At 49.3% G+C, this 13,048-nt stretch overlaps 1 protein-coding gene across 8 annotated transcripts in view; it reads right to left on the bottom strand.

Moving 5' to 3' along the window:
• Nucleotides 1-3,711: 3,711 nt before the first annotated feature.
• Nucleotides 3,712-13,048, bottom strand: part of NF1 (neurofibromin 1) — a 75,358-nt gene continuing 66,021 nt past the window's right edge. For 4 of the 8 annotated variants that reach the window (XM_021533029.4, XM_077787598.2, XM_077787597.2 and 1 more), the window contains 6 exons: nucleotides 12,546-12,646; nucleotides 11,939-12,081; nucleotides 11,786-11,832; nucleotides 10,955-11,171; nucleotides 9,868-9,918; nucleotides 6,683-8,324 (listed from right to left, as the gene is read on the bottom strand). In XM_021533029.4, coding sequence (XP_021388704.1) covers nucleotides 8,182-8,324; nucleotides 9,868-9,918; nucleotides 10,955-11,171; nucleotides 11,786-11,832; nucleotides 11,939-12,081; nucleotides 12,546-12,646 — 702 coding nt within the window. In that variant the 3' untranslated portion in view covers nucleotides 6,683-8,181. Of the gene's footprint in view, nucleotides 8,325-9,558; nucleotides 9,919-10,954; nucleotides 11,172-11,785; nucleotides 11,833-11,938; nucleotides 12,082-12,545; nucleotides 12,647-13,048 lie in introns of those variants that run through there. The other 4 variants (XM_021533030.3, XM_021533032.3, XM_085557182.1 and 1 more) reach the window with 2 other exon arrangements.

Here is a 13,048-nt window from a genome sequence, read left to right as displayed (position 1 = left end):
GTTCTGGGGCCGGGATCCATCGTTCTGGGGCCGCGATCGATCGTTCTGGGGCCGGGATCCATCGCTCTGGGGCCGGGATCCATCGTTCTGGGGCCGGGATCCATCGTTCTGGGGCCGGGATCCATCGTTCTGGGGCCGGGATCCATCGTTCTGGGGCCGGGAGCGCTCCGGGGCCGGGATCCATCGTTCTGGGGCCGCGATCGATCGTTCTGGGGCCGGGAGCGCTCCGGGGCCGGGATCCATCGTTCTGGGGCCGGGAGCGCTCCGGGGCCGGTGCGGGGCGGGCCCGGCCCGGATCGTTCCCGCGGCCGAGGCCCGGGCAGGGTCCGCCCTTGCCGCCTTCCTGCCCTGCTCCCCCTCCGGACGGGTGCGCACAGGCCCTGTGTGCTGCCGTGTCCTCATCCCAGGCTCGCCCGGCCGCTGCCCCGATGGTTGTTCCCGCGGTCCCCGAGCCCCGCTCCCTGCCTGGCCCCGGGGGTCCTGCCGGGTGCCCGGTCGGGCCTTGGCACCTCCACAAGTGGCTGGGCATGGCTCCTGTCGCTGCTGCTGGAGGCCGCTGCAGCGCCTCCGCCTGCCCGGCTCTGTTCGGCCGGGGCCCTCGGGCTCGGCCCCGATCCACCGCGCCTCATTGCCTGCTAACAGCCAGACACGCAAGCAGGTGAATCTGAGCTTTAGACAGTTTTATGCAAAGGTTTGGCTGGTGGTGACACATTAGTGAGCAAATACTAGCCAGAAGCTACAGCAATGGATTGGAACTGCAATGAGAAATGCAAATCTGTGTTCAGGCAGAGTTATTGCTCAGCTGCAGCAGCACCAAGTAGGAATTAATAGAGACTTTTCATGTTATTGTGTAAGACTTGTGACATTTCCCCCCAGGGCTTTTGGCATCTTTGCACAGGATCCAGTGTGTAACTGATTTCTCTGTCCCAAGGAAGCTCTGAGGTTTTTGCGGGATGCACAGTAGAGAAGCATGGCTGGTCAGTGCTAGCACTGCCACACTCAGTGGGCTGTGTGACAGCTGATTCCAGGACAGCTCTGGGCAAGGCACTTGGAGGAGACTGGGAAATCATCGATGCTCTTCTAAGGTGGTTGGGATTTTCCAGAGGAGGGTGGTGAGAGAGGGAAAGGTCTCAGGGCAGGAGCAACGCAAGTAGCAGCCAAGTCTTGGGAAGAGTCTGTGCTGACCTTTGTGGGGCATCACTGGAAATTCTGTGTTCCTGTGACACCCGGAGGGGTTTGGCATCCACCCTGGGTCTACGTGGGAAGAGTTGTTTGGGAATGATGTGTCCTCTCCAGATAATCCAGCGGGGTTGTGTGGGAGCACACGGAGTGGCAGCAGCCAGGTGTGGGTGCTGCTCCTTCCCGTGCAGCCAGGTGGGTCAGAAGGCACAGGATGCTGTGCTGCTTCAGGGCTTCTGAGGAGACTGCTGCGTTTGTCACTGGTCCTGTTTGTGTGGGGACAAGTGGCTCAGGATTTCCCAGTGGAACAACTTCAGCTGCTTTTTCATCTTTTAGATCTTCAGCAGCAAAGTCAGAGGGAAGCAGTAGGCCAGGGAGCAGTGGTTCATGCTTTGGAGCAGGAGCAGGGAGCAGCCAAGCTAGAGTGAGTTTTAAACCAGAGTGAGTTTTAAACCTGGGGGTAGCAGCGGTAGCTGCAGCAGTGCAGGAAAGCACTTCAAGCCTCCCAGCTTGAAAGCCTGAGCTTCCCGTTCATGTGGCAGCCACCCCCAGTCAGCCTCCTCCCTTTGCAGCACCCTGGGCTCATCCTGCAGAGCCGCTGCTGTTCCCAGAGCTCACCTGGCTTTGAGCAGCACGCTGTGCACCAGCCAAGGCTGCACAAACCTGCAGGCACGGGGGAGTTCAATGCTGTGCTGACCAGGCTGGCTGAAGTCAAACCTGCCCGTTGCTGCAGACACGTGCCTGCAGCAGGCGGTTGGTTTGTGAGAGTGTAAATGAGTAACTTGGAAAAACCACAGTCATGAGCAGGATTGTCCTTCCTAAATCACTGATTTCTGTAAGTATTTTTCTGTGAAAAGTTCCTGATTTGCCTCTACCTTTTTGTTCAGAGCAGTCAGGAATTAATACTAAATACCCACTTAAAAACTACAAATTGTGTCACACATGAAGTGGAAAAATCCATTGGTGTTGAGACTTTGCCCTTTTGATGTTCCTAATCTGAGGATCTCAGAAGTTTGTCCGTTAAGAATTCCCAACCGACGGCCACCCTTGGCTGTTAGCATTGGGCAATTCCAGCGTTTACAGTGCCTGGTGGTCAAATGTTCAGGGATTTGTCAAGGTCACAATCAGAGCTGGTATCAGACACACATGGGGACCACATGCTGAAAACTCTTGTGGTTTCGTTCCCCGTGTCCTCACAGCCTGAGGAGGAGGAGGAGGGCTGCATGAGCAGCTCTTCAGCATTTGCACTGTCTTGCTGCACAGCCAGCTCTCCTGGGCAGACCTTGCTCTCCCAGTAACTAACTGGGGGTGGAAGCAGCAGAACAGATATTTCCAGTTTGTCTGAAGGACAATATGCTGTGAGGAAAAAAAAAACAACACTACTTAATACTTCAAGGGGGATATTCTTGAGCATATAGTTACTCCCGGCTATTTATAGCAATGTTATTTAAACATCCCAAAAGATCCCATTGTCAGAGGTTTTTTTCATGATTGCTTTGAAGAATAAACCCATACTTATTTGAACAAGTCACATCATGAGAGTTGTTTTTGTACCCTTTCCACCCACACAATCCTGGGAGTGATTTTCATTTAAGAGCTTGCTAACCAGAGGAGCAGCCAGCTGAAGAGCCCCTGTTGCAAGGCACAAAGGATTCACACCTGAACATCCTAACTCGGGTAGTGGGACAGGCACTCCTGCTCTGAGGGGACCCAGCGCTGCACAGCTGCAGGAGGTTGGCTTTGGCAGTTCTGTGACACAGGTGGCTCATCCTCACCTTAGAGCTGAGTTCAGGTGTTCTGTCTCCTGTCCTTAGAGGGCCTAAGGAGAGGACAGACACGTAAAACACATTTGGTCATGGCATAAGTGACCAAGTGCTATGAGAGGACCTAAGGGAACGGGTATCTCACCTGGGACAGTGCTTGGGGCACCTTCACCAACAGCTCTGAGCCATCCTGGGCTCAGCCATGAAGTATTTTCTTTTCCACCTTGTGCAGTTTTTAGCTCCAGAACAGAATTAATTCCCCAAGTTCAAGTAAGTTCTGCATTTTTACTTCATTTTCCTTTGTAAAATATTTCAGCATCAGCTGCGCAGGAATTTTGAAGCTATTTCCTTAGACAGAATTGCCTGCTTCAACAGTGCAATTTTCCCCCTAAACACAGTTTTTCCAACTGCATCCGTAACTAAAATAAAACTCTCCTTTCATTCCTTCCCTGTGGCTGCAGTGTATTTGTGATCTCAAGTAGCAGGGAGGCTCCACTGTTCAAAAGAGGAACTTGAGGAATGTTTTTGACAGCAGTGATTGAGCAGGTGCTGCTCAGGAGCTGGCTCCTGCCTGGATCCCACTCCAGCTCCAACTCAGAACTAAGGAACATTTCCTCTGAAGTAAAGAAAATGAAGTTTAACAGTTCACACACTGCTGCTCTTCCACTCGTGCAGCCCCAGCTGGCACCAAGAGCACAACAGGAATCACCTGTCCAGGTGTCTGCAGGTCTGTTCAGCATGCAGGAACAATAAGATGTCTCAGAAGAAGTCAATGCAGTCACACTTTAATGTGTCTTTACATCCTTTTACGATTCACAGAGTCAGAATATAAGTACTTATACACTTTTAATGGGGAAGTAATGTATCCCCCTAAAAGAAAAATAGATGTGATTAATCATTTGTCAGAGAAGTTGCCTGACAGCTGAAACCTCAAGCTTCTAGGCAAAAAAAGCTCAAATAGACAATTTATACTGAATTGTTCTTTAAAGACCAAGCAGCTGTTTTATTACAATATTAAATTTACATTTTAAAAAGAAATATTCTGATTTATTATTCAGTTATGATAATCCTATTGAAGTGACATGAAATTCATGACAATGGGCTTTCTTCTTCCTCACTCACCGCAGGCAATCTCAGCTCTATGCAGGATCCCACACCCAGAGCAGCACCAGTCTGGGAAGATAAACCCCAGACACTGGATTTTAACTGGAATCTTAATTTTCCCCAGAAAAAGTGGGGTGTTGGGCTCTGTAACTCAGCTGGATCCCTTGGTTCAGCCCCAAAGAACCCACCCAAACTTGTTCCAACAGAGAGAAGACATCAGCATCCACCACCTTCACCCTGCAGCCCCCGGAATGACCTTCGAACAACAGGGAGCAGGTTCAATTTACATTTTACTTCAAAAAAAGGGGGAAGTACATACATGAGGGGAGAATGGGGTGAACAATAATCTGAAACCAGGTTTCTACCACTCTGACCCACAGCTCCCACCGGCCTGTGGCTGGGGCCAGCGGGCTCTCCAGGCTCACACCCTGTGTTTGACAGCACGACCAGGACCGGGATCACAGAAACCCTGGGAAAGCCAAGGCCGGATGGAAGCAGTGAGATCACACACAGGGTGAGTGTGTCGGACACAGCTTCTGCTTTAAATGATGGAATGCACCAGCAGGAGGGAGGAGTAGTTAACAGTTACTAACACTAGAATAATCAAATTTGTATGTTATACATATACAGCAACTAACTGCTTTACAAAAAAAGCAAAATAATACAATATATTGTCACATGTATTTACAGTGTAGTAAATATACTTTTCTGTCAAATTTTACACAAAAACTATTTACAGGTGAATATACTGCATAAAAAAAAAAGGTGGGACCAACACTCTGAGTGACTGTCTGTGGTTTGTTGCATAACAATAGGACGTGCTTTGTGACTTCGGAAAAAATTAACCTTAGAATGAAACAGAAAAAGCCCTAAAACCTACAACCCAGGCCAGAGCCAGCCCCGCACGTACCGGGGGCTCAGCCCACGAGACTCAGTGAAATGTTCCCTGTCCTGGGAAACCTCATGCACGGTAAAGCAGAAACATTGGCATCATTACAGGTAGGTTATGCACTATTCAAATACTACTGAGTTAACTTCAAGTCAGGGAAAGTACAAACACAAACAGAATGTTAATTGTCTTTACAGTACTGAGCTGTGGTCAGTGTGGGGCAGGGAACGGGCTCTGAGCCAGGGGGTCACACACGCTCCCTGGGAGGGTGTTACATGGTCCACGTGTTCCAATGGGATTTTTCTGAATTTTAAGTTTTCATGTCAGAGCACAGGGACTCTGGGGCTACAGCTCCAGCCCTGCAGCAGAGCCTGGAGCAGCAGCCATGCCAGTGGCCCGCGGGCTGCCCGGAGCGCAGTGGCACCGGGGACCCTGGGATGGGGCTCCTGCAGGTCAGGTCAGGGCTCACACCCACACTGTCACCAGCAACAACCTGCTGGTCACCAGAGCGCAGAGCAGCAGGTGGAGAAAGGATGGAGCAGCCCGGGATGGGAGCAGAGCTCCCAGGGCTGGAATGGGATGGAGAGTGCTCAAACAAGGAAAGAACAAAGGAACGAGGATGTGAGAAAGAAAAAGAGGCAAATCCCAGCAGCGGCTGCTGGAGGGAGCAGGAGAGCGATGTAGTGACAGTAAGGCACTCAACAACTAATTACTGATGGGAGTTTAATCATTACACAAAGGCCATGGTTCCCTGGGAGCCAAGCACAAGCTTCCCAAGCACAGTACTAGGAAACAACATTCCTGTCTATCAGGGCACACATGATCCCAAATTAAACCTTGTCCATCAGCAGTCCTTACACCTCAATTCACCCATTACCTGACACAGGTGTCTGATACCTCTGCCCTGCCAGAGTCCAGGCCCTCTCACCAAACCTCTCATACAGGGAAAACTGCAACCAATTCCTTCCAGGAAAGAGGAAATTCAGTTTTGTTCACTGACTTTATGAAGAGACCATTCTTTTTCAGCTGGGACTGAAAGCCTGGAGTAGTTGTCACAGGGAAGGTGACGTTCATCCCTGTCCCCTCTGCTCCCACATCTCTGTGCTGCAGGAACACAGCAGTTCTGATGGAGGGTCACTTCTGACATGGACAAGGCAGAACAGTGAAGGGCTTGCTCTCTGCCCAAACAAAATCAGTCGGGTAGTTCCTCTGGAATGACTGTTCCTGTTTGCAGGAGACCTGCTCATATGAGAAACAACTGAAAACAGCACACCACCTTTACAAGAGATTGTTTTCCTCCTACATACAAATCCTCAGGCTTCTACAATTCCTCATCCACAGCAAAATGGGAAGGGCTGGAACCAGCTTGACTGGGCACATCCCAGTGCAAACCCGTGACAACAGGGGTGGCTCCTCCTCACAATTTGAGTTGTGAGATGACAATGGTTTCTTCTACCCTGGGGACCCCAAACCCAAGGCTTGAGCCCCTGCCCTGTCCCTGAGCCCAGCTCAGCCTCATGGCCCTGCTTAGACCCCAACTCTGTCACCAGTGACCACGTTCCTGCCCTGGCGCCTGCACCACCCGAGTGAGGTGTTAATTGCACCAGTTCATCTTTCTAGCTTGTTTATTCCATGACTGCTAATTCTAAGTTTTTCTCTTGTTTTGGCAAACTATTTGCATATGAAGTTTGTGTTCATAGTTTTTCCAGGTCTGTAAACAAATTAAAGAAATTGTTATTTTATGAATCAATACAATAAAGGTATTTTTATTTACATAAATGTTACAACGTTACTGTGTGAATACATGGGAATTATGTGCTATAGCAATAAATTGGAACCCTTAATTGTACCATTCTCTAATAATTTAGCTGTGGAATTTGATATACTGAAAGCCACTAACAATTGCACTGGAGGACTGGCTTTTACCTAATGGATATACTTTTTTTTTCCTTTAAAGCCACTGAAGGATTGTTAATTCCTACTAGAGCAGAGGGATCTGAAACTGGGAAGCGGATCTGATTCGGATCAGGATCTGTGTGAGCCCCAGGGACGCAGCCCCTGCCAGCTCCAGCTCGCCCCGACTCAGGCACCCCGCACGTGCCCGCGGGGCACTGGCGCCCGCAGCGGGACCAGCAGCGGCTCCTGCCTCGCCAGCCAGCGGCACGTGCCCGTCCCCAGCCACAGCCCCAAGAGCAGCAGCAGCCTCAGGTTTGTGAGCCCCGCAGGAGCCCGAACCCACCCCCGGGAGGGGACTGCACCGCCACCAGACGTCCCTGGGATTGGGCACAGTGTCAGTTAATTTAAACTCAGGTACCTTGAGCAGACGTGGCTCTTTCTGTCTGTGCTTGGGCAGCACAGGGGCAGATTTGCCACACACTACCCCCAGAGCCAGGAAGGAATCCATCCCATTTTCCCTCCATTCCCCACTGGATATTCTGCCAGGAGCTCTTGAAGGTGTGCATTGTTGGGAAAGGCAGAACTAAAGCAGGTGCTACAATGACAGCTCGAAGCTCAGTTCCAGGGATTTTCCCCTGTACAACTTCCTCAGGGAAGATAAAGTACAGCCCCCCCCCCCCCCCAAAAAAAAAAAAAAACCTTAGGGAAAAAAGCCAGTTTGTCCAGTCTGGTCCATGTACAGTCCAACTGTGTGAAGCTTGGTCTGGGGAATGAGGGACTCCTGCAGCCTCCTTTTCCTCTCCCCTTTATTGCTAATTACCTGAAATTTAACCTAATCCACCACTTCTGTTAAGCTCCTTGTACTGCAGCTATCATGAACTTCTTCTCAGTGTGGTAAAAAAAAAGCACACAGCTAAAATCTTATAGGTTTGGATTAAAACCAGGGTTAGAGAAACTTCCCCGGCTCAGGAAGCCACTACTACCTTGAGGCGTGCAAACAGGGTTAAGGATCAACACTTCCCTTAGCAGGAACACCTGAGGCCAGAGCAGACACGGCAGGGCTGGGGAATGGCTTTGGATTCGAACAGGACACGGCTCTGCAGCGCTACAGAACTCCAACCTCCCCCGGGGCACACGCGTGGTTCTGAACACCGGCTGGAACCGAGCACGGGGAATGAAGGCGTTAACTCAGGCAGTGGGTCAGGAGTTGATCATCTGGCAACGCGGCTGACTGACGGGATGGGAACTGTACAGGTCAAGTGCAGCATCACACCCTGTGGAGGGCCCTTCGCGAGGGGCCGCGCGTGTCAGTCAGGTCCAAACATAAAAAATAAAATTAAAAAGCAACAATCACACGATCTTTTTGATGCTGTGACGCTTGAAGCTGCCGGCGCTTCGCTGCTTCTGCACTTGGCTGGCGGAGCCGTGGCGCATCCTCCCGCTGTTGGCGTGGCCGGCGGTGGGCGAGAGCTCCACGTTCTCCTTGTCGATCCCTGCGGAGACACAAGCGCTGCTGAGCGCCGCTGCCCCGGGCTCAGCCGCGGGGATCCCGGAGGGGCGGGACCCCGTGAAGGCCTGACCCTGCCCACCACCCCAGGAAGAGTTTAGAAAGAATCAAATACGATTTGTGGCAGGTAAGGGCTGCAGAGCTGCTCGCTCCTGCTCTCCAGCCTGTGGGGCCAGTAGAGGGCAAAGGGAGAGTAAAACCAAGAAAACTTGGCTGTCCTGCTGGAAACAAGTCTGCTTAAGTGAAGGAAGGAGGAAAACGCAAAACAAACCACCAAACTGACTCTTAATGAGTGAAGAAACAGTTTCCTAAGGAGTGTCTTGACAGGACACAGGCACAGAGAAACTGAGGCCAGGACTCCTTATGAGAACTGTGCTGAGTTCAGCCCCAGCAGTGGCCAGAAGAGGCTTGTGGGGGTCAGGATGAGAATGGCACCAGACAGGTTTGTGCCCACCAACTTAGACCCTTCTGAGAAGCAAAACTCTGTTATGCTTTGCTAAAAGTCTCCCATCAAACAAACCTCAAAACTGAAGTGCTTTAGTGAAGAACCCCAGGCCTGCACAACACCACCACCCAATGCCTGGTGTTGGAGCCTTCAGCAGTGGTTTCGGGCACTGTCACTGCAGACCCAACAGCCCAGAGCTGGGCTTAGTGCAGACTGCTCCTGAGCAATTGTTGCTCTTTATGCTGACACTGCTGTGAGCTAACCCCTGCAGCAGCCTCTCCATGCAGCTGCCACACTGAGTCTGTCTGGTGAGTGCTCACCAACACCTCACACCCATGGGACAGGTGCACCACCAGCAATGAAGAGCAGGACAGGTGGTTTTATGCAAGAGGATACAACTACAATCAGCAGCAAAAAATAGGATGTCTGACAGCAAATAGAAAAGTTAGAACAAAGTTCTGTTATAGTAAGTGACATATCCACAATTATGTGCAAGAAATTAATTGGTGTTGGCATTAGTGATAACAAAGAACACCCTACACACTCAGCACAGGAACAATGAGGGCTCCAGCCAGAGGCTGCACCTTCCTCTCCTTGTGTGAGTGGCAGCACAAAACTCTCAAACTATGCTGAGGACAGGCATGAGCAAAAAACTCTCTTCTGCAGCTTTCTCTTACTTCTTCACACAAAGCAGAAATGCAGAAGTATGCAGCTCCTGATTTACTGCCCCACTGTCTCCTGCAGTTTCTCTTTGCAGTTTTGTGTCTCTTTGCCTGTGTGTCCCTGCAGTCAGGGCTGAGTCCCGGTGAATCTAAAGAGCTCACACCAAACAGTTCATTTTAGCTTCACGCGTGCAGCGGAGTATTTCCATATTAAGCATTCATCTTGTTACCAGATTTATTCTCAAGGCTGTGGGTTACTTTGTCTGCTCTACCACCAGATATTATTGGCATCCCCCAAGAAATGCACCAGCTTAGCACTTGCTGAAGCCATTCCCATGTCAGAAACTGCTCCTCATGCCACAGCCCGGCCCTAACACAGCTCAAGCAGCATTTCGTGCAAATATGATGAAAGAAGAGAGTACCTGGATGAGGCAGCTGCATGAAAACTGCAGACTTAGAGCAAGGCAGAGAAGCTTCACAGACACAGAATGAAAGAAATAAACGTAAGTGAATAATGTCCATGAGACAGGGAAGGGGAGAGAAAGGAACAGAGATGGTGACAGACAAACTGTTTATAAACAATGATCCTGCATAGTTGTTTCCAGATGCAAGAAATGAATTTTTCATGTATCTGTAACTTAGTATTTATAGCCATAATTAAAAAAACTCACTTGGCTGAAAATGTTTCATTTAACTGAGTGCTGCTGAACACGTGGCCTTCACACTGGTGTTCTACATTCAATTTCCAAGCAAACAGTGCTCAGAGTGCCAGCAGTGTGTTGTTTCAGACTCACTATTAACCTGAACAAGTTCCCTAGTTCCCAGCTCTGTTTGTGGAGACTCTTAACCAGCCTTTGACAAAAGCCATCTGTTTGCACAGCACTTGGAAGGAATGTTTGACAAGTTGGATTAATTCCTTCCTCTCAGCTTGTAAAGGAAGAGGGAATGGAAAGTGGGGCAGAAGGAAGGAGGACATTTACAGAGCAAAATGCTTCTTTCCCTTGCAGAGAGCCCAATCCTGCACCATCACCTCATCCTTGGAAACGAACTGCTGGAGCTGCCACCGATGCTGTGTTCCAAACGGAAAGATGCTGCCCAGAATGTCCTTCCACACTGACAGCAAGGTATGTTCCCAAAGAAACCCCTGTTCTCAAACCATTCCAACAGCCCTGCCTTACTCCTGCTGCTCCTCTGCACCCTGAACAAACCATCCAATGCCTGTGAGCCAGGGATCCCCTGTAGGGCACATGTTCCACATATAGGTGCTGCTGTTCTGATGCCCTTAATTCTCTTCCCTTCACATGGAGTGACCTGGGAGACAATTTTTGTGCTGGATAAAATCCAGGATCTGAATCAACAGGGTAACAGCTCAGGAACAATTTAATATTCATTTGAGTCCACAATGCACCAATGTTTGACACGCAAACACATCCAAAGAGCCAATGAGGCTCCTAAACCAGGAAATTCCCCCATTTCCCCCACCCAGATGGTACCAGAACAGGCACTGACCTGGGGAGTGCTGGGAAGTGGCAAGTGAGGTCATGGAGTTGGAGAGGTTGAGGTTTGCAGTGATGCTGAGCTGGCTCTGCACCGCTGGAGGATACGGAGAGGTGGGGGTCAGGAGAGATTCTTCACTGGTTTCCTCATCAATTCCAGGCAAATATGTGTCAATCAAGGCATCAAGAAACTTCACTATGAGCTCAGCATAGTCTGGGATTTGGGTTTGCTGTGGGAGATGGGGGAAAAGAGATTGTTTCCTTTGTACCTTCCTGTCAGTTTGAGTTTTTTTCCAGGGTTCATTCTCAAGTCCCACTGTTTTGCCTGCAAATTTTCAAGAGCATTTGATGTATCTGTAAAAACTGATTTGTGGCCTTGTCCAGACCAATCTAAATGTACACACTACAGATCAGATGTCAGTGTGATCTCAGTGGGTGGGAACCCACGGGCAGGAAAAGGGGCTGCACAGCCCCTGCCCCACACCTGGGCCACCTCCCTTGGGATGGCTGGACACACGGGCAGTGCTCCACTGGCTCTGCTCCAATACAAAATTTAGCCTCATGGAATCATCACTCTTATCAAATTAACCCCCTACCCTGTTTCATACATGTAATGAACTGACCCTGGGAGCAGGAAAAGCTGCACTCACACCTGGCTGCTTTTACTCCACTTTGGTAACTTATCTATCACAGCACCTGCCACAGGCCCAGGGCTGTTCTAGCCCTGGTGGTGCCCCTGATGCTCTCTGCTCACTCATAAAAGAAAGATGCTCCTTATGAGCACCTTTGCTGCAGTACCAGCTCCCAAAAAGGCCAAACAGCCCAGACCCCACAGAGCTCTTACCTTGGAGAAGGGGCCAGCAAACCTCCACAGCCCATTAAATCCAAAACCTGCAACAACAAATGGAACAGCACCGTGAAAGCCCAGCTCTCACCTGACAGAGAACACAGTGTTCCCAGCACAGCACATTTTTCAAAAAAAAGGAAAAATATTTACTCTGTAGATAGGACGTTTGGTATTGGGGTGGAGACTCCTCATGGTAGACAACACTCTGCACAATCCCATGAATTGGATTCAACAAGTTTGGATCCTGGCACAGCGATAAAAGGGTATTTATCTTGGAATCCAATAAATTATGCCTGAAGAAAGGAAAAGTGGCTTAGGTTTTGGTCATTAAATAAAATAAACCTGCAGTTCCCAACTGACTTTAGCAACCAGTAGTTCAGGTGGGATTTTCCCTCCCCCTGCAGTGATTCCAGAACACAATTCCCAGCTCTGTTCCACGAGTACTCTAATGATGTGCTCAGATCAGTTTGTGAACACCTGCTCACCTTAATTTCTGACAGCTGGGCTTCCTTTACACATATTCACTCCAGCAAAACTACAGAAGGTGTCTAAAGAAACACCCAAAGAGCACCTGGACTAGGCTTTAAATTGGGTCACAAATTAAAAAATTAAATTAAATTAAAATCACCCAGCATGGACAGACTGCAGCCTATAACCTCCACACAACGAAGTGCCTTGCAGATGCTTGTCCTGGACCAGAGACCTCCAAAGAAAAGCCAGGTATAGAGTTATTGAAACCAGAACTTCAGGTACTCACACAACAGGAAAGACCTTTGGGAAGACAACGCTGGCTTCTGCTAAATACTCATAGAGGATGCGCTGGTCGAACTCGTCTGTGGTGTATTTCACCAGCGTGGCCTGGCAGGGAAGGAGCCATTAGTGCACCTGGGTGGTTACAGCCTTTGCTTAAAGGGTTCTAGATTTCTGACTACCAGAAAGCAGTGTTAGAGAATATTGATTTATGTCTCTGTTGAGAAACAACAGAACCAGTTGGCAACAATTTGTATTTTGCCAATAAATGTATCTCATCAGTTTTTTACACAACTGAGTCTTTCTGAATTGTAGCTGGAGTGGGAACAGCTGGGGTACAGCTGAAGAAAGTGCTATCAGACTGCACCTCTATGACTAGTCAATGACTTTTAAACAGAATTATCCTATGATTCCAATAATGCTAATTTCTTTTAAACTATAATATATTAATAACCTTTTATTATACAAAATAGTTTGTCATAAACTCAGCCAGGAAAAACTCCAAGGAAA

The sequence above is a fragment of the Lonchura striata genome, chromosome 19, assembly GCF_050655825.1.
Source record: "Lonchura striata isolate lonStrDom1 chromosome 19, ASM5065582v1, whole genome shotgun sequence".
Classification (NCBI taxonomy): domain Eukaryota; kingdom Metazoa; phylum Chordata; class Aves; order Passeriformes; family Estrildidae; genus Lonchura; species Lonchura striata.
Note: the sequence above shows the minus strand (reverse complement) of the source record. Positions and strands in the feature narration are given on the sequence as shown.